General features: G+C 44.4%; 1 protein-coding gene across 1 annotated transcript in view; it reads left to right on the top strand.

Moving 5' to 3' along the window:
• Positions 1-22,590, top strand: part of LOC126281942 (tyrosine-protein phosphatase non-receptor type 9) — a 769,005-nt gene that overhangs the window by 330,427 nt on the left and 415,988 nt on the right. The window contains exon 3 of the mRNA XM_049981290.1: positions 8,300-8,389. Within this exon, the coding sequence (XP_049837247.1) occupies positions 8,300-8,389 (90 nt within the window). The remainder of the gene's footprint in view (positions 1-8,299; positions 8,390-22,590) is intronic.

The following is a 22,590-nucleotide window of genomic DNA, read 5'->3' as shown; positions in this document are numbered from 1 at the left end:
GAATTTCGTGTTTCTAGGCCAACAGGAAGTACGCTATAGATTTTGATAAGTGAGTTTACGAGTATCAAAATATGTGATTTAAATGGCCCAATCTTTACATTGACTTAGGAGGTTAATTTTTTACGCCGGCAACGGATCACGAACTTTGATATGTGACTTAAACGTGAACTACATAAGCTAGACTGTTCAAGAGAAAAAGGGATCATAAAAGACAGACGCACAGACAGAGGGATGAAAATGAAAAAAAGAATATTCGTGTATTATAATTACAAATTAACAATTTTCGGATTTTTCGCATGTTTGTTCTGTGTAACCTTGCTTATTGCGAAATTTGACGATTCTAGGTTATCGGGAAGCACGCTACAGATCTTGATGAGTTATTTTTCGAGTGAAAGAAAAAAGTTACATAAAAGGCCGTATCTTTTAATTGAAGTGACTTAGAAGCTTAAAATGTTTACACCCTCGAGGGTCCATAGCCTTAATATTTGACGTAAATTTGAACTTGATATGTGAACCCGTCCCCGAGAGAAAGGGTTGTTAACTTTCGGGCGGACAGACAGATGGACGGGCAACAAAGCAGTCCTGTAAAGTCTCCATTTTCACATACTGAGACACGGAGCCCCAAAAATGACCTTTATTACCCATTATTAAAGCTGGCAGTGGCTCAGAAAGGAGTTCAAATGTTTGATCATTTACCCAGTAATATAAAACGCCTGGCAGGCAGAAAAGCAAATTTTAAATCTAATCGAAACTCATTTACTTTGAACAAGTCTTTTTATTCCATGGACGAATTTATATTTAAAATTTAATATTCAATAAAAAAGCATCCTCGGTTTTTAAGTATTGTTACAGGAGTAGGACCAAAAAATAATAATTTAAAATACGTGTAAATACGAGTATGTTGTAATGTGACTCATTTCACATCATTTCGATCAGAGAATCATTCGAATGGAGCATGTAACCAACTAACCGAGAAAGGCCTCACAGACGTGGATGATGGTGACCGAGAAGACCAGGTGTTGCGTCATGCGATTTACATCTTTTCGACAAGCCGGAAGAACGTCTGGGGGTACGGTGAGGGCAATGAGGACGTTTACACAGTGGTTCTCAAATGGAACGCTGACCAAGCAGTGGACTTCTGTCCTCGAGGAACAGAACGATTGGTACAGCAGCCTTCAGACCATTACTTACTATTGAAAAATAGTGTCGTGTATCTTTGTCCCTTTGAAACGTAGTGCAACAATCAATAAAAGTTGCACGATCTGCCATAGTAATTTGTAACTTACTTTTTAAATTCCCTCCTATTAACGGTCATCTAAGAGCAATATAACACCGATAAGGCAAAACAGTATGACCTTTCACTTAACAGCGTTTTAATCCACCTTTGAAAGATGAATCAACAGTGAGTCTGCGTAGCATGGTTTCGCCAAATTTTTGGTAGGTTTCTGTTGGTATGTGGCACCAGATAGCTGCACACAGGTCAGACATTAACCCGTAAATTACGGGCTGGTGGATTGTGGTCGCTGAGCTACCACCCGATCCAATACCGATACAGATGAGTTGCATCGTCGGGTTCTCATCAGGCGAGTTTTATGACGAGGAAGTCAATGTGAATTGACTGCCATGCTCCGCGAACCCCCTGTAGTGGCAACTATTTTATATTCTGGGCATCCGCAGCTGTAGAGAGCCATGATGCTAGGAAAAATTCCGCTAACAGTTGGCAAAACTGTTGTTTCTTATTTTAGTATAAAAAGGAAAATGTACAGTTCATGTTGAATAACGAATTAGAATTAAAACTTTCTGGTTAATTTTGATTGTTTATTCGATTAGGTATAGTATTAGTACGTCATAATATTCTGTATTATTCTCGCTTGTATAGGTAGCTACCCAACGCTCCCAGTCATGAGTATATGACGTCATTAGTCGTTCGTGTGGGCCGCTTTTGCTTTTTCCCAGTGCCGGGTCGCCCGGCTGTCACACTGGTAAGACGTTGCCACCTGATATATTCCATACAGTAATCTGCTTAGCGCCGCGACCAATCATGTTAGCAGTGACAATTCTTAGTGTCCTCTGACTGTAAAATATTTTTCGTTTTTCTTTTAGATTCAGGCAAATTTTTAATTTTTCGTTTTTCTTTTAGATTCAGGCAAATTTTTAAAACTTTGCTCTGCAACCGCAAGTTTTACCTATCAGCGGTTTGTTCTAAATGTATGGAGAAAGTCTTCATTACTTTCCGTTCGCCAGATATTGACAAAATTCACTGAAAAGTAAGTTTCGACTACTGATATACTTAAGACATTTTAACATTTGAGTATATTTTAGACATTTATTCATTAATTTTAATGTCTACAAAATGTGGTGACATTGTACTTTGCGCGTTACCATGTTGGTTGGGCCTGATGATGCAGCTTTAGACTGCGAAACCGGTTGTTTTGCAGTGATCAACATTTTTAGCAGGTGTTAGCGCAGTTCTACCTAACATCACACTGTGGTACGATTCTGGCATGAAAACAGAAACTGTTATTGTGCACTGTGTTATTGTTCGCCGTAAATTTTCTGAGTGATACTTAATATGTGTGAGTTTCGCTTAAGAGTCCTACAAGAAAACCGTAAGTAAAAGTTGTGTTCCAAATCATTACAAATTAAATAATTCCGCGTGATTACGTGTTACTGTAACGGCAACAGAATACTGCTCGAAGTTCACTCGTAGCAGACATTACTAAAAAATCTCAAAATGTACTATTACGCAACTGAGTGTGGGAGTGATTTACCGAGGCGCGTTGTGCAAAACAAAAGGAAATTGGGAAATGAAATGGCTCTGAGCACAATGGGACTTAACTTCTGAGGTCATCAGTCCCCTAGAACTTAAAACTACTTAAACCTAACTAACCTAAGGACATCACACACATCCATGCCCGAGGCAGGATTCGAACCTGCGACCGTAGCGGTCGCCCGATTCCGGACTGTTGCGCCTATAACCGCTCGGCCACCTCGGCCGGAAAGGAAATTGTGACTGGCCGCTGTAAAAGTTACTTCATAATAAGAAAACTCGTCTGACAACCAAATAAAACTTTGTCATTATTAGAAACAGGCTGGCAGCGTCGACAATTTAAAGTCATTGAGTTTTCAACATTCTTAAATTGTGCCCAATTTTTCTTACCTTCTACACTTTTAATATCTGCACTCCCATTTTAACTAGTTACGTATCTTGTAGCACATACACTCTTCAACGTTCCTCTTCGGCTGGTAAGGGTTTTGCATATATGTTGTTTTCATCTCCCACTTTGTCCGCTGAACTTTTAACATCTATCTGGAGCAACATTGCGTTTTACATATGTTCGAAGCATTGCCAGACGTGGAAAAGATAGATGGACAAAGGTCTTTTCGACTGAATATGAGGTCCCGGTCTTTTATATTCGTGGTCTGGCACGTACTCATTGATCTACAGAACCATCTAAAAATACAATATATAATCTCGAAATAGGTATTGCTTATTAATAATTGAGTCATTAAACCAGTTGGCTGGTCGTTGTGTCTAGGTTAGCTGAGTAGTAAAGCTGGATGGAGAACGAAAGAAATAAACAGAAGATTAACAATACTCTGGAGTGCTTTTAGTAAACTGAATTGGTGCTTTAAAAGTAAGCTTTCGGTATGTCTGAAACGGAAAGAGTGTATGTAACCAATATTGACTAACAACAGTGGTACATGGACTTTTAATGCGAAAGCTGGCCAGGAACTTTGCGTCCGACAGGTAGCAGAAAGCTCACTCAGGTGGATGTCATAATTATAGTTAGTATAAAACATGACTATTAGATTAAAACTGCGTGCCAGACCGGGACACAAACTCGGGAGGTTTGCCTTTGGCAGGCAAGTGCTCTACTGACAGCTAACCAAGCACGACCAACGACTCGTCCTCACAGCTTTACTTCCAACAGTACCTCGTCTTCTACCTTCCAGACCTCGCAGAAGCTCTCCTGCGAACCTTGCGGGTCTAGCACTCCTTGAGAAAAGGATACTGCGGAGGCGTGGCTCAGTCTCAGTCGGGGGGATGATCCCGGAATTAATTTTTCACTCTGCAGCGGAGTGTGAGCTGATATGAAACTTCCTGGCAGATTAAACCTAAGTACCGGACCCAGACTCGAACTCGTGACCTTCACTGTTTTTGCTGGCAAGTGCTCAATTGGTAGGAATATAGAATCTTCCTGCTGCCCTTCACCGACAGTTCGGAGGCTATCTTGCGTCAAAAGGGCAAACTGAGCTAAGATCGACACATGCTTTCTAAATCCGTGCTGATTTGTGAACGCAAGTTTTTCTCTTTCAAGGAAATTTACCATATTCGACTCAGAATATGCTCAAGAATTCTACAGCAGAATATGCTCAAGAATTCTGCAGCAAACCGACATTAAGGATATTGTATACTTCCATGGATATGGTGTCTGTTCTTTCGGACCTGTCCGAAAGAACAGACACCATATCCATATAATTATATAGTTCTGGCAATAGCGGCCATGACCTTCTTCTTGTGTGCGGACGCACACATATTCCCCGCACTCTTACGGGACTTGGTAAGAATGGCTTCCACGAGTAATGAGTGTGTTGGGGTGGGACACTAAGAATGTAGTGTGTGGACATACAAGGTGAGAATGTGGGTCTCGCGGGAGGCGTGCGCGAGATAGTGCCTGCAGTCGCACTATCCTCTATGCCCTCGGTAGCTCAGATGGATAGAACGTCTGTCACGTAAGCAGAGATCCCGGGTTCGAGTCTCGGTCGGGGCACATATTTTCGCCTTTCCCCGTTGATGTCTATCAATGCCCGTCACCAGCTGAAGGTATTAATATAATTCTGATTTCGTTAAGGATATTGGTCTGTGGTTTTGATGATCCGTTCTTTTACCTTCTTATTTGTGAGAGTGACCTGCGCTATTTTCCAGTACCTTGGAACTCTGCAGTGGGCGAGACGTAGATGATTAATGCAGGGTTCTCATTCAAATGAGGATTGGAAATTTTTTTGAAGCATTGAAAAGACATACAAAGTATATTTTTAGGGATTATGATTGATCTTACTTTGAACTTTATTTTAAATTTTCAGTACAAAAAAAGGCAAATTTGCGCCCTTAATTATGGTTTGATCAAATCTGAAGTACGCAGACTATGTGGAGTATAGCCCTTCAGGAGTTATCTGTTTCACACTTAAGGCTTTACAAAAATTGCTAATATTAACAAATGTCGTATATCATAGGTATAAACTCCCAAGAAAAGGGTTTACTTTTCGCGGGTCAAAGTTAGAAATTAAAAGGTTGAACCGTTTTTATTTTATGGTGCACGCAGTTTTGAAAATTCGTTTCACGAGAAAAACCTGTTTAAAGTTTAGGTAAAAGTGTTATGTGTATTATTAGTTCAATTTACATAAAGACTACATGATATTATATACTTTTGATGCTGCTGAACAGAAATCTGACGTTAGATTTTCAAAATTCAAAATGGCTAATCGAATATGGCGGACCAAAAATTATGTTTTGACAGAAAGTTGACAAAAAAGTGATTTTGTTACTTATGTTTAGTCTGCAAGTCTAGGACCATGTATCAGCCCTCCCTCCAGCTAGAGCTGTTAATGGAGAGCAGTTCCCTCGTTCTCCTTGGTGAGATAAGCCGATCCGGCTGAGCTGGATATTGTGCGTCCGGCGTCCTGCACACGTTGTCCGGCTGCCGAACGTGCCTCATGGCACGACAAGTTCTGTACCTGAGCCGTGGTTCTCCAGCTGATAACGTCTCACGGAGGCCGTAGCACTGCTTCGAACAATGGGCTATAGAAACTTTCGTAACGCACGGATTAAAAAACCTTCTAGACACATACCTTAAAAAAAAGCAATAAAAAAGAAATAAAATTTTAAATCATTTTGAATGACAGCCTGGCCTTAATGCAAGGGGCCACTAACGAAGAGTACTTTTTGTAAAAGTCAACTGGGGTGCCCTTTTGACCTGGCGACTTATTTGGTTTGGCTGCTTCAGATGCTTTCCACCAACATTTAAATAAGATTTCTAAATAAGAAACTCGCTGCTTAATCTCTACTTGTACTGCTAATCACCGTGTGCGGGTGCGTGGAAATTCTGATCATTCGTATATCCAAGTACGTAGCACACTTCATAGCCATTTCGCGTTTGTAGCACGCCTCTTCTCGGCGTTGCAGTTTTAACTGCAACTCTTCAGCTTCGTTTCATCATTCGTGACTCACAGTAAGTACTCCAGTGTGGCTCAAGTAATATACAGGATGGTTCATTGATCGTGACCGGGCCAAATATCTCACGAAATAAGCGTCAAACGAAAAAACTATAAAGAACGAAACTCGTTTAGCTGGAAGGGCGCTATGGTTGGCCCGCTAGGTGGCGCTGCCATAGGTCAAACGGATATCAACTGCGTTTTTAAAAAATAGGAACCCCCATTTTTATTACATATTCGCGTATTACGTAAAGAAATATGAATATTTTAGTTGGATCACTGTTTTCGCTTTGTGATAGATGGCGCTGTAATAGTCACAAACATATGGCTCATAATTTTAGACGTACAGTTGGTAACAGGTAGGTTTTTAAATTAAAATACAGAACGTAGGTACTTTTGAACATTTTATTTCGGTTGTTCCATTGTGATACATGTGCCTACGTGAACTTATCATTTCTGTGAACGCATGCTGTTGCAGCGTGATTACCTGTAAATACCACATTAATGCAATAAATGCTCAAAATGATGTCCGTCAACCTCAATGCATTTGGCAATACGTTTAACGACATTCCTCTCAACAGCGAGTAGTTCGCCTTACGTAATGTTCGCACATGCATTGACAATGCGCTGACGCATGTTGTCAGGCGTTGTCCGCGGATCACGATAGTAAATATCCTTCAACTTTCCCCTCAGCAAGAAATCCATGGATGTAAGATCAGGTGAACGTGCGGGCCATGGTATGGGTGCTTCGACAACCAATCCACTTGTCACGAAATATGCTATTAAATACCGCTTCAACCTCACGCGAGCTATGTGCCGAACATTCATCATGTCGGAAGTGCATCGCCATTCTCTCATGATGCAGTCAAACATCTTGTAGTAACATCGGCAGAACATTACGTAGGAAATCAGCATAGATTGCACCATTTAGATTGCCATCGATAAAATTGGGACGAATTATGCTTCCTACCATAATGCCGCCAAGGTCGCTGATGTTCCACTTGTCTCAGCCATCGTGGATTTTCCGTTGCCCAATAGTGCATATTATGGCGGTCGGTAAATAGAACGCGTGCAAAAAATCTGTGATCGTCCCGTAATTTCTTTTGTGCCCAGTGGCAGAACTGTACACGCCGTTCAAAGTCGTCGCCATGCAATTCGTGGTGCTTAGAAATATGGTACGGATGCAATGGATGTTGATTTAGCATTCTCAACACCGACCTTTTTGAAATTCCCGATCCTCGCCAATTTGTCTGCTACTGAGGTGCGGATTATCCGCGACAGCAGCTGAAACACCTACTTGGGCATCATCATTTGTTGCAGGTCGTGGTTGACGTTTCACATGTGGCTGAACACTTCCTGTTTCCTTAAATAACGTAACTATCCGGCGAACGGTGTGGACACTTGGATGATGTCGTCCAGGATACCGAGCAGCGTACATAGCATACGCCCGTTGGGCATTTTGATCACAATAGCCATACATCAACACGATATCGACGTTTTTTGCAATTGGTAAACGGTCCATTTTAACACGGGTAATGTATCACGAAGCAAATACCGTCCCCACTGGCGGAATGTTACGTGGTGCCACGTACTTATACGTTTGTGACTATTACAGCGCCAAATGTCACTAAGCGAAAAAAGTGATCCAAGTAAAACATTCATATTTCTTTACGTACTACACGAATATGTAATAAAAAATGGGGGTTCGTATTGAAAAAAACGCAGTTGATATCTGTTTGACCTACGGCAGCTCCATCTAGCGGGCCAACCATAGCGCCATCTGGTTTTCCCCTTCAAGCTAGAAAAGTTTCATTCTTTGTAGTTTTTTCGTTTGACGCTTATTTCGTGCGATATTTGGCCTGGTTACGATCAATGGACCACCCTGTAGAAAGCAACTGATGATTAATCAGCTATGTCTTTATTTGCACGACACCGAAATTGGAGGTATGCGGAGCTGACACTCAGCATCCCATGTAGGGCTACTGTCGGGCCCTTCAGGTGCGTCAGAACGGTGTTGGTGAGAATGTGCCAGGCTGTGCTGAGCGCAGTGCGACTACAGTGGACGTCTTGTGTCTGTTGGCAGCCCACGCGCGACGCGACGGGCGCCGCCATCGCCGTGTTCACCGCAAGGAAGCACTACCCGCAGGAGTCGACGCACCAGACCACGCTGCAGGTAGGTACTGCGCTGCCACCACCGCTGCTGCTGCTGCGCTCTAGGGCTCCGAAGGCGCAAATCCGCACGCGCATAAACATCAGCGCCAGGAATAACTTTTAATTATCATGTAACATACCATTTCATAGTCAACGGCCTTGAGGCAGTAGTGATACCGGTTCAGGTCTGATCACCGAAGTTAAGCGCTGTCGGGCTGGCCTAGCACTTGGATGGGTCACCATCCGGTCTGCCCAGCGCTGTTGCTGTTGGCAAGCAGGGTGCAGTCAGCCCTTGTGAGTCAAACTGAGGAGCTACTTGATTGAGAAGTAGCGGCCCCGGTCTCAGAAACTGAAATACAGCCGGGAGAGCGGTGTGTTGGTCACATGCCTCTCCATACCCGCATCCAGTGACGCCTCTGAGCTAAGGATGACACGGCGGCCGGTCGGTGCCGTTGAACCCTCATGGTCTGTTCGGGAGGAGTTTAGTTTAGTTTAGTACATCATTTCCTGGCCACCCATGTGTGCTAGTCTTGCGATCTGAAGTTTTCCCGGCGTATTTCCAATTTGAACAGTTCTCGGGTATCCGACCGGGTAGCGTCGTAATTTCTGCACAATATTTTTGCAGACGTACACGCTGCCATCTTCAGGTGGTTTCTGACGAATGCTGTGCTGTTCGTCTCGGGTGTTACAAGAAGTTACGGCCAAACTTACAGGAAACATTCTTCACACACAAAGAAAGAAAAGATGTTACGTGGACATGTGTACGGAAACGCTTACTTTCCATGTTAGAGCTCCTTTTATTATTTCTCTTCAAATCACATGAATCATCGAATGGAAACACACAGCACCACAACGTACCAGCGTGACTTCAAACACTTTGTTACAGTAAATGTTCAAAATGTCCTCCGTTACCGAGGATACATGCATCCACCCTCCATCGCATGGAATCCCTGATGCGCTGATGCAGCCCTGGAGAATGACGTATTGTATCACAGCCGTCCACAATACGAGCACGAAGAGTCTCTACACTTGGTACCGGGGTTGCGTAGACAAGAGCTTTCAAATGCCCCTATAAATGAAAGTCAAGAGGGTTGAGGTCAGGAGAGCCTGGAGGCCATGGAATTGGTCCGCCTCTACCAATCCACCGGTCACCGAATCTGTTGTTGTGAAGCGTACGAACACTTCGACTGAAATGTGCGGGAGCTCCATCGTGCATGAAGCACATGTTGTGTCGTAGTTGTAAAGGCACATATTCTAGCAGCACAGGTAGAGTATCCCGTATGAAATCATGATAACGTGCTCCATTGAGCGTAGGTGGAAGAACATGGGGCCCAATCAAGACATCACCAACAATGCTTGCCCCGACGTTCACAGAAAATCTGTGTTGATGACGTGATTGCACAATTGCGTGCGGATTCTCGTCAGCACACACATGTTAATTGTGAAAATTTACAATTTGAGCACGTTGGAATGAAGCTTCATCCGTAAAGAGAACATTTGCACTGAAATGAGGATTGACACATTGTTGGATGAACCATTCGCAGAAGTGTACCCGTGGAGGCCAATCAGCTGCTGATAGTGCCTGCACACGCTGTACACGGTACGGAAACAATTGGTTCTCCCGTAGCACTCTCCATGCAGTGACGTGGTCAACGTTACCTTGTACAGCAGCAACTTCTCTGGCGCTGACATTATGGTTATCGTCAACTGCATGAAGAATTGCCTCGTCCATTGCAGGTGTCCTCGTCGTTCTAGGTCTTCCCCAGTCGCGAGTCATAGGCTGGAATTTTCCGTGCTCCCTAAGACGCCGATCAATTGCTTCGAACGTCTTTCTGTCGGGACACCTTCGTTCTGGAAATCTGTCTCGATGCAAACGTTCCGCGCCACGGCTATTGTCCCGTGCTAATCCATACATCAAATGGGCATCTGGCAACTCCGCATTTGTAAACATTGCACTGACTGCAAAACCACGTTCGTGATGAACACTAACTTGTTGATGCTACGTACTGATGTGCTTGATGCTATTACTGTAGAGCAATGAGTCGCATGTCAACACAAGCAGCGAAGTCAACCTTCAATTGGGCCAACTGGCGGTGAATCGAGGAAGCACAGTACATACTGACGAAACTAAAATGAGCTCTAACATGGAAATGAAGCGTTTCCGGACACATGTCCACATAACATCTTTTCTTTATTTGTGTGTGAGGAATGTTTCCTGAAAGTTGGGCCGTACCTTTTTGTAACACCCTGTATACTAGCCGTTACCCCCTCAAAACAAAAAAACAAAAATACTCTGTCAATCGTCCTACTTCTGCGACTGCGTTACTAAAGAGCCCATCGAAATCCGACTACAGGACGATCTAATTAATAAAGTCAGCGGCCTTCAACTTAGTCGTGCTTGGAACCCCGCACTCAGCCTGGAGAGAAAGATGCGGTCCCAGTGATCGAGGACCGCCCCCGACGGCGGAAGCAGGGAGACTGCAGACCCCAGTTCAGACCCAGGCGCCGCTTCCCCCACCACTTCCAGTAGCCGCCGCGCCGGCCGCACCAAAGACACCATGAGAGGAACGGTGGAGGGGGCCGAGAGGAACAGCACAGCATTCGTCAGGAACGACCTGAAGATGGCAGCGTGTACGTCTGCCCAATTATTGTGGAGAAATTACGACGCCACCCGGTCGGATACCCGAGAACTGTTGAAATTGTGCTAACCTTCTTGGCTATTGTAGTCGCATGGGTCACTATCCAGCTGCAGGGAGAAGGGGGTTTTGTTCAGCCTGCAGCTGATGGGCCAGTCTTCGCCTAATCTTCCTAAATCGTTTGTTGCTGAAACCTACACGGCTGACTTACAGAGAGAATAATTTCCCCGTGACGAACACTGTTCCCAACATACATTGCAGAAAAGTACCTTATGTCCAACCAGGAGGCAGTGCCTTACGTAAGCTCTATAATCAGCAGTAGACAATATAAATGAAAGTCTCTACATTTCTGCTACTGATTCGGACTGGCAGGAAGGCCTAAATGTTAAATAATGTTTTGGATCAGTCTGGACTCGGGAAGTCGAGGAGTCAGCCAGCAGCCCTCCATGGGTTGACGTAATAAGTCGTGGGTCCTCTGGGGCGGAGTTTCGGTTTTAAAATGGTTATCATTTCGAAAGTCTGCAGTTAGTGATCCTTCGTTATCAACGGCGTTATGTTTTCGGCATGGAAAGCCTAAAATGGAATCGAAAGCGCGTTCCCGTGCGCGGGCGCCGATTTCTGCTTAGGCACTTCCCTGTTTTTCTAGGCGAGTGCTCCGGATTAGTTAGTGTGGATTGTTTCTGTAGAAAGAGGCTTCAAGGCAAAGTGTGGAGCCCTTAGCTAGCTCGAGATGATGTCGGATACAAAAGTCAGATTTGACTAGGATTATTTGATACCAAGAAATTGAATTTGTTTCGGTGCAAATTTGAGTGTTTTTTTTTTTGTGTGACGGTTTGTCTAAGGACTGTGAACCCGTATTTCTGTTTGTCGCTGGCCGGCCTGAGTGGCCGTGCGGTTCTAGGCGCTACAGTCTGGAACTGAGCGACCGCTACGGTCGCAGGTTCGAATCCTGCCTCGGGCATGGATGTGTGTGATGTCCTTAGGTTAGTTAGGTTTACTTAGTTCTAAGTTCTGGGCGACTGATGACCTGAGAAGTTAAGTCGCATAGTGCTCAGAGCCATTTGCACCATTTTGTTTGTCGCTGTGATGATAATCGACGTGAGCTGCTACTAGCCAATTGGAGTGGGTGAATATAACTATTATCAGTGACCATATTCCACTCCAGTGGTCAAATTCGAAATTTGACTTACCATTAGTAGAGGTGACCAACAAATACAGTCACACATCTACACAAAATATAACACGATGTTACACTGTAGAGTCAGACTAATGTAACCACATGTTAGAAGTATAATAAACCATATTGTGCAGCCTGAGGAACAGTGTCAATGAGGTTCTGCTAGGTATCGACAGTGCTATGGAGTCATGCCGAGTGCAGCCGAGTCCAGTGCCGTGGCCAGCTGCGCTCTGTTGAGGATCCGTGGCACTAACAGCCGGATGGTGGTGGTCCCTCAGTCGAGTTTGGAGGTAAACTCATCCTGGTGTTTTCGGACCACGTGTGACACGTTTCTTTGTCCTGCTAGCAGATTCCATTGTGCCGAGGAAAAACAACTGCATCTATGGATGGATATGGTCCCCAAGGGTAGATGCATACTTACGTTGATCCATTGTGCCTTCCAGAATGATGAGATCACCCAAAGAGTGCCATGAAAACTTTCCCCAGACCACAATGCTTCCAACTTCACCCTGGACCCTTTGCTTTCACGTCATACTTGCCAACGGCCATGTGTCTGATGGAGCATAAAATCTGATTAATCAGAGGAGGTCACCTGTAGTCATTCATTGGACTTCCAGTGGTGGTAAAGGCGTGCAAATTTCAGGCTTTGTCGCCGATAAACAGCAGTCAGCGTAGGTGCATGAACGAGGTACCTGCTGCGGAGGCCCATATGCAGCAATGTTCAGTGAGTGGTCGTTGAAGAAACAATTTTCGAGGCCCCTTGGTTCATCTATGCGGTCATTTGCACAACAGCTGCACATCTATTCACCCCCGTCAATCCCTGTCATCTACGGCCCACAGTGTACCACAATCGTTTCAGTGCCAGTTTTGGATAGCACCATTTTGCCAAGCACGATACGTTTTAACCACGACGGCATGTGAACACTTTACAAACTCAGCTGTTCCGGAAATGGTTCCATCCTTAGCCCGAAAGCCAATGATCATATCCATTCGTACGTCAGATAAATCACTCCGTTTCCACAGTACGAAACCGACTGCACTGTTTTCCGCGTCCCTCCGGTACGTTTTGTATACTCTCCGCTACTAGCGCTGCTACCTGCCGCGTGTGAGTGTTTGTTGCACGTTTATGACCAACATAGGCGGTAATCGCATTAATGAGACTTGCTACGCCGAGCTATTGTCGTCATCACAGTCTTCCATATTGAGGCTGATAAGTCTGTAAATACACTCCTGGAAATAGAAAAAAGAACACATTGACACCGGTGTGTCAGACCCACCATACTTGTTCCGGACACTGCGAGAGGGCTGTACAAGCAATGATCACACGCACGGCACAGCGGACACACCAGGAACCGCGGTGTTGGCCGTCGAATGGCGCTAGCTGCGCAGCATTTGTGCACCGCCGCCGTCAGTGTCAGCCAGTTTGCCGTGGCATACGGAGCTCCATCGCAGTCTTTAACACTGGTAGCATGCCGCGACAGCGTGGATGTGAACCGTATGTGCAGTTGACGGACTTTGAGCGAGGGCGTATAGTGGGCATGCGGGAGGCCGGGTGGACGTACCGCCGAATTGCTCAACATGTGGGGCGTGAGGTCTCCATAGTACATCGATGTTGTCGCCAGTGGTCGGCGGAAGGTGCACGTGCCCGTCGACCTGGGACCGGACCGCAGTGACGCACGGATGCACGCCAAGACCGTAGGATCCTACGCAGTGCCGTAGGGGACCGCACCGCCACTTCCCAGCAAATTAGGGACACTGTTGCTCCTGGGGTATCGGCGAGGACCATTCGCAACCGTCTCCATGAAGCTGGGCTATGGTCCCGCACACCGTTAGGCCGTCTTCCGCTCACGCCCCAACATCGTGCAGCCCGCCTCCAGTGGTGTCGCGACAGGCGTGAATGGAGGGACGAATGGAGACGTGTCGTCTTCAGCGATGAGAGTCGCTTCTGCCTTGGTGCCAATGATGGTCGTATGCGTGTTTGGCGCCGTGCAGGTGAGCGCCACAATCAGGACTGCAAACGACCGAGGCACACAGGGCCAACACCCGGCATCATGGTGTGGGGAGCGATCTCCTACACTGGCCGTACACCTCTGGTGATCGTCGAGGGGACACTGAATAGTGCACGGTACATCCAAACCGTCATCGAACCAATCGTTCTACCATTCCTAGACCGGCAAGGGAACTTGCTGTTCCAACAGGACAATGCACGTCCACATGTATCCCGTGCCACCCAACGTGCTCTAGAAGGTGTAAGTCAACTACCCTGGCCAGCAAGATCTCCGAATCTGTCCCCCAATTGAGCATGTTTGGGACTGGATGAAGCGTCGTCTCACGCGGTCTGCACGTCCAGCACGAACGCTGGTCCAACTGAGGCGCCAGGTGGAAATGGCATGGCAAGCCGTTCCACAGGACTACATCCAGCATCTCTACGATCGTCTCCATGGGAGAATAGCAGCCTGCATTGCTGCGAAAGGTGGATATACACTGTACTAGTGCCGACATTGTGCATGCTCTGTTGCCTGTGTCTATGTGCCTGTGGTTCTGTCAGTGTGATCATGTGATGTACCTGACCCCAGGAATGTGTCAATAAAGTTTCCCCTTCCTGGGACAATGAATTCACGGTGTTCTTATTTCAATTTCCAGGAGTGTAGACCGAATCTCTGGGGGCGAAGCTGTGAGTGCGGCTGCTTAAAGGCCAATCAGACTCGCAGCAATAGGTCATGTGATATTAGCGTCCTCCGCCCCCGGTAGCTGAGTGGTCAGCGCGACGGAATGCCAATCCTAAGGGCCCGGGTTCGATCCCCGGCTGGGTCGGAGTATTTCAGGGACTGGGTGTTGTGTTGTCCTAATCATCATCATTTCATCCCCATCGACGCTCAAGTCGCCGAAGTGGCGTCAAATCGAAAGACGGCACCAGGCGAACGGTCTACTCGAAGGGAGGCCGTAATCACACCACATTATATTATTATAGCGTCCTCTGGTGGCGTGTATTCGTGCCGCCTCCCATCAGAGAGAGCGACCAATGGAAGAGCGGCTTCGCCCAGCGGCGCGCTGACAACAGGTTTAAAAGTGCCGTCTCGCACGTCTCTGTGAGCGACTTGACAACTATTGACAACTACAGAGTTTTTAGTTAGTGACTTTGGAGTGGTGAGAAGTGTAACCATCCAACTTACGTTGTCGACTCGTATTTAGACTGATTCATATTTGCAGCAGTGCAGAGAATTAATTTGGATCCGCCAAAAAACGTTTCGGATTAAATCTGTGGGGATTTCAGTATCTGCTCCTGTGACGTTTTGGCTCCGTACAAGAATAATTTCCATGGCAGTTCCAAAAAAACACTGGCGTCATCTCTCCAAACTATGTATCACTATGAGGCCTCGATCACATACCCGCAAAAGTTTTTAGACGGTAACTACCGCTCGCATTAGCCATTTAGTAGTGTAGACCAAACAGCAGATCTAAAAGAAACTGCAATGCCAGCTTTCACGGTCAGCCTTTACATCCTTGGTGGGTTAGCTATGTGGGTATTAGGGAGCGAATGACGTCACGTCCCGACGCGTGCGGATTTTCTTCCTTTATGTACGAGCTACTACGCTCTATGTTTATTGCAACTGTTTCTCCTTTATTTTCTTCCACATTTCTCTCATCATTTCTCCATGTTTCTCTTTTCTGTCCCAGTGGCTCCAATCACCATCTTCGGTATTTCATGCAGAGCTTTTGAATTGTGCAATTTTTTGTGAGCGGCAGTCGTTCCTCAGTATCTTGTGGAATAATTCGGAGGTCGTCTACGTCACTTACAATTACATCGCACCATGTGTCACACCTTTTTAATTATCCGAAATAAGTGAACAGCCTTTTTGTCGGTGTGTTGGGACTCATCTTTTAGATGTGACTACAGAAAGCTATTCATGTTTTCCTAATCATGTCTGTAAGTTTTTCAGTCTTGGTATACAAATTCACTATTTAACCTCTTCCGTATTGTTTGCTCTTTGGCTTGTCCCAATATTTTCTTTAGTACTTTTCTTTCTACGATTTCCAGTTCTTCAATCATCGCCTTTTTCTTTAGAGTTAAACCTGATGTGCTTCTGGGCGAATTACTGTAGTGCACTGTCTAAGCTTAGCATTGAGAGATATTGATTTCTTATTCTAGAAGGTGTAATGGGCATAAGTGCAGAAATTTCTGTTGGTGATGAGGACGGTGCATTGAACAACATTTTATTAGAATTTACCCCATATGCAGACTAAGAATTGTAGCCATTATAAGTGGTATGTTTTTCGGCTGACTAGTACATCCAAGTACATGTGGCAAAAGCAAGCCATTATGTTTATTTTCCACTATGCAGCAGGTCAGGCGTTGAACTATGGACGCGTGGACACAAAACGGCTAGTCTATACTAACAGGCTTAGTCCACTTACTGATGCAGTAAAACCATGCACAAAACATCACGTCGTAAAGTTTGTGACATATTTATGGGAAGTCTGTTGGATGCAGAGAAAAAAACATGCAACGCACTGATGTGTGTACATATTAAGGCACCACATTAAAAATATCTGCACTTATATCCTGTATGGCATCCTTATTGAGGTAATACGCTGTTTACACCTTATTAACTCTTGGTGTAATATCTTCTTCCTCCGAAATTTTCTGTTCGGTTATTCGTCCTAGATATTTGAATGTGTTAGTTTTGTCAGATTTTCTGTGCGTTGTTTCCTTTGTCTTGGAAGCTGCCTTAATGCTCGTCATAATTTTTTTTTTACCTTATAGGTTTCAGGAGGTCTTATTTCGCCAGATATTATTTAAGATAAAGGTAAACACGCTACATTAGTCTGAATTCAGTAAAAAAATATAAAAAGTAATTCAACGTGATAATTATTCATCAAAATACGAGCCACAAAATTTTAACATCATATCCAACTGTATATGTACGTAACTAAACAGGAGATAAGATTCACAAATCTGAAAGGTTGAAACGGCAACCACATTTTCGCAATTACGTATAAACAGTTCACCTTCCTCAGCTTGTTCACGCTTTAAGGTCGTTAAATACTAATATTCCTTCCTTCCTTCCTTTAAGTTTGAAAATTAACTGCTTCCTTTACCATCTCAGGATGTCTTCAGCTTTAGAAGACGAATCGTTGGGCACAGAATAATAGCTTAGACAAAGGTCACCAAACATGGTCAGTTCATCCAGTATGTTGACAGACTTCAATTTTCTGGACGAAACGTATACAGCACGACACTGTGATACAGTCTAAACTTGTGTTTACAATACTAGATATTCACACATGTGACCTCCTGGCCGCTTGGCGTCTTCAATTAAGTACGTCCAATTTCAAATTATTGTAGGCCTACTTCGATTTTGAACATAGATTTTGTACAAAATACTGATGCGGCCCGCATTCATAATATTGTCAGTTATCCGGTCAAGTGTGACAAAAGTTTGATGACCTCTGCCTTAGACCATAGCTTAGTACCTGCATAACAAAAATAAGCATAACATAATCTCCTGCCAGCCGGGGTGGCCGAGCAGCTCAAGGCACTACAGTATGGAACCGCGCGACCGCTACGGTCGCAGGTTCGAATCCTGCCTCGGTCATGGATGTGTGTGATGTCCTTAGGTTAGTTAGGTTTAAATAGTTCTAAGTTCTAGGGGACTGATGACCTATGAAGTGAAGTCCCATAGTGCTCAGAGCCATTTGAACGGTAATCTCCTATTTACCATGATCTACTGCGATACTCGGACACTACACGCCATGTCATTAATGTAGAGAGCGTTGACGTTTGAGGTCCTAAAACGCTTGCCACAGTAAATAGCAGCTCCACTTACGTTGATGATGCTTCGAGACCACATCTCATTTCGTTTTGTGCGTGACAGCCCCTGCGTAGAAGGGCACTGTGTGGCTGTGGCAGGCGGGAAAGAGGACCTCCAGCTAAACGTGTGGGCCAGGCAGGAAGAGATAGCGTGCCGGAAGCTGCCTCTCACTCGAGTACATTCACCCGCACATACTCCGCGGCGACCTCGCGGATCTACGGCACCGTGAGGACACTCCCACATAAGCTCAACGCACGAAAAATTAGTTACCCCAGTGCGCACACACACATGGATCGCTAAGCCTTTAAGTTTCGTGCACGCGATGCGTTTTTTGTTTTCAACTTGGCGCATGCGTATAAATTTCCATCGGCGCAACTACAGACGACAGGCAGCTGGGGCCTGTGTTTGTTTCATTGCGTGGCGTGTTGAGGATATGCTGCGAAGAGATTTATGTGCAGTAATCTCTATTGACTCCAAAGGAAGCACGCTTTAATTCATAGATTATTAAGGACAAAGAAAAGTAGTATCGATTTTTTTTTTTTTGGTCATCAGTCTACTGACTGCTTTGATGCGGGGCCCGCCACGAATTCCTTTCCTGCGCTAACCTCTTCATCTCAGAGTAGTACTTGCAACCTACGTCCTCAATTATTTGCTTGACGTATTCCAATCTCTGTCTTCCTCTACAGTTTTTGCCCTCTACAGCTCCCTCTAGTACCATGGAAGTCATTCCCTCATGTCTTGGCAGATGTCCTACCATCCTGTTCCTTCTCCTTATCAGTGTTTTCCAAATATTCCTTTCCTCTCCGATTCTGCGCAGAACCTCCTCATTCCTTACCTTATCAGTCCACCTAATTTTCAACATTCGTCTGTAGCACCACATCTGAAATGCTTCGATTCTCTTTTGTTCCGGTTTTCCCACAGTCCATGTTTCACTACCATACAATGCTGTACTCCAGACGTACATCCTCAGAAATTTCTTCCTCAAATTAAGGCCGATATTAGTAGACTTCTCTTGTCCAGAAATGCCTTTTTTGCCATAGCGAGTCTGCTTTTGATGTCTTCCTTGCTCCGTCCGTCATTGGTTATTTTAGTGCCTAGGTAGCAGAATTCCTTAACTTCATTGACTTCCTGACCATCAATCCTGATGTTAAGTTTATCGCTGTTCTCATTTCTACTACTTCTCATTACCTTCGTCTTTCTCCGATTCACTCTCAAACCATACTGTGAACTCATTAGACTGTTCATTCCGTTCAGCAGATCATTTAATTCTTCTTCACTTTCACTCAGGATAGCAATGTCATCAGCGAATCGTATCATTGATATCCTTTCACCTTGTATTTTAATTCCACTCCTGAATCTTTCTTTTATTTCCATCATTGCTTCCTCGATGTACATATTGAAGAGTAGGGGCGAAAGACTACAGCCTTGTCTTACTACCTTCTTAATACGAGCACTTCGTTCTTGATCGTCCACTCTTATTATTCCCTCTTGGTTGTTGTACATATTGTATATGACCCGTCTCTCCCTATAGCTTACCCCTACTTTTTTCAGTATCTCGAACAACTTGCACCATTTTATATTGTCAAACGCTTTTTCCAGGTCGACAAATCCTATGAACGTGTCTTGATTTTTCTTTAGTCTTGCTTCTATTATTAGCCGTAACGTCAGAATTGCCTCTCTTGTGCCTTTACTTTTCCTAAAGCCAAACTGATCGTCACCTAGCGCATTCTCAATTTTCTTTTCCATTCTTCTGTATATTATTCTTGTAAGCAGCTTCGATGCATGAGCTGTTAAGCTGATTGTGCGATAATTTTCGCACTTGTCAGCTCTTGCCGTCTTCGGAGTTGTGTGGATGATGCTATTTCGAAAGTCAGATGGTATGTCGCCAGACTCATATATTCTACACACCAACGTGAACAGTCGTTTTGTTGCCACTTCTCCCAATGATTTTAGAAATTCTGATGGAATGTTATCTATCCCTTCTGCCTTATTTGACCGTAAGTCCTCCAAAGCTCTTTTAAATTCCGATTCTAATACTGGATCCCCTATCTCTTCTAAATCGACTCCTGTTTCTTCTTCTATCACATCAGACAAATCTTCACCCTCATAGAGGCTTTCAATGTATTCTTTCCACCTATCTGCTCTCTCCTCTGCATTTAACAGTGGAATTCCCGTTGCACTCTTAATGTTACCACCTTTGCTTTTAATGCAACCAAAGGTTGTTTTGACTTTCCTGTATGCTGAGTCTGTCCTTTGACAATCATATCTTTTTCGATGTCTTCACATTTTTCCTGCAGCCATTTCGTCTTAGCTTCCCTGCACTTCCTATTTATTTCATTCCTCAGCGACTTGTATTTCTGTATTCCTGATTTTCCCGGAACATGTTTGTACTTCCTCCTTTCATCAATCAACTGAAGTATTTTTTCTGTTCCCCATGGTTTTTTCGCAGCTACCTTCTTTGTACCTATGTTTTCCTTCCCAACTTCTGTGTGGCCCTTTTTAGAGATGTCCATTCCTCTTCAACTGTAATGCCTACTGCGCCATTCCTTATTGCTGTATCTATAGCGTTAGAGAACTTCAAACGTATCTCGTCATTCCTTAGAACTTCCGTATCCCACTTCTTTGCGTATTGATTCTTCCTGACTAATGTCTTGAACTTTAGCCTACTCTTCATCACTACTATATTGTGATCTGAGTCTATATCTGCTCCTGGGTACGCCTTACAATCCAATATCTGATTTCGGAATCTCTATTTGACCATGATGTAATCTAATTGAAATCTTCCCGTATCTCCCGGACTTTTCCAAGTGTTCCTCCTCCTCTTGTGATTCTTGAACAGGGTATTAGCTGTTACTAGCTGAAACTTGTTACAGAACTCAATTAGTGTTTCTCCTCTTTCATTCCTTGTCCCAAGCCCATATTCTCCTGCAACCTTTTCTTCTACTCCTTCCCCTACAACTGCATTCCAGTCGCCCATGACTATTAGATTTTCGTCCCCCTTTACATACTGCATCCTCATACACTCTCTCTATCAGTTCATCTTCAGCTTGCGACGTCGGCATGTATACCTGAACTATCGTTGTCGGTGTTGGTCTGCTGTCGATTATGATTAGAACAACCCGGTCAGTGAACTGTTCACAGTAACACACCGTCTGCCCTACCTTCCTATTCAAAACGAATCCTTCACCTGTTATACCATTTTCTGCTGCTGTTGATATTACCCGATACTCATCTGACCAGCAATCCTTGTCTTCCTTCCACTTCACTTCCCTGACCCCTGCTATATCTAGATTGAGCCTTTGCATTTCCCTTTTCAGATTTTCTAGTTTCCCTACCACGTTCAAGCTTCTGACACTCCACGCCCCGACTCGTAGAACGTTATCCTTTCGTTGATTATTCAATCTTTTTCTCGTGTTAGCCTCCCCCTTGGCAGTCCCCTCCCGGAGATCCGAATGGGGGAGTATTCCGGAATCTTTTGCCAATGGAGAGATCATCATGACACTTCTTCAACTACAGGCCACATGTCCTGCAGTGGTTTCCATTGCCTTCTGCCTCCTCATGTCGTTGATCATTGCTGATTCTTCCGCCTTTAGGGGCAATTTCCCACCCCTAGGACAAGAGAGTGCCCTGAACCTCTATCCGCTCCTCCGCCCTCTTTGACAAGGCCGTTGGCAGAATGAGGCTGACTTCTTATGCCGGAAGTCTTCGGCCGCCAATGCTGATTATTTATCAAAATTTAGGCAGTGGCGAGGATCGAACTCGGGACCGAAGACGTTTTGATTATGAATCAAAGACGCTACCCCTAGACCACGGGTCATACACCCTATGGTTAGCCTATTCTAAAGATTATTTCATTAAAAATTTGAAATGTGATGCCCTGAGGTGAAGAAGTACTAAATAAAACGTCTCCGTACATATTACATATTACTGTAAAGAACAAGACCACGTTTTTAAGTTTCGAAGTAGGAAAACAAATTTACGAAAAGTGAACATGAGTACTGTGGCTGAATATTTGAATATTTATGCTGTGGCGAATTAATAGCACAACACCTGAGGTGCCTGACATCTGAAGAAATAAAATTTAGGGGGGGTGGGGGTGGTATGTGTAGCTCCTCAACAAAATATTAGAAATAGAAACCAGATACACCGATGATGCAAAAAAAAGTCGGAAACACAACCTCTGTTGTGGTGGATTCTGACTTCTATGAAATTCGCAGATTTGTCGAGTCCGAGGTTGTTTATCTACATATCATAATCTTCCATTGTTTTAAGTTGTGTGAACAATTTTTTTTATAAAATAAAATTCAAATGACGCATTGAAAGTTAATGAACCTTTACATAATGACTAAGAATCACCCTAACTAATTTTCAGTCTCAAGAGTAATTACTGTACGCTTTGTTTAGATATGCGAAATAAATAGTTCAAACTGGTATATAAGTCGTCGGTTACTGGCTAACGGAAGTTACTGCCAGTGTTATCACAGCACACGACCTGCTGTGTTTGACCAGCCTCCAGTCGCCCTAGTATTCTACCCCTCATAAGGTCACCAATATGTGCTCTTTGAGCCTTTTTCAACACACAGTCATCATTAGCACG

The sequence above is a fragment of the Schistocerca gregaria genome, chromosome 7 (genome assembly GCF_023897955.1).
Source record: "Schistocerca gregaria isolate iqSchGreg1 chromosome 7, iqSchGreg1.2, whole genome shotgun sequence".
Classification (NCBI taxonomy): Eukaryota; Metazoa; Arthropoda; class Insecta; order Orthoptera; family Acrididae; genus Schistocerca; species Schistocerca gregaria.
Note: the sequence above shows the minus strand (reverse complement) of the source record. Positions and strands in the feature narration are given on the sequence as shown.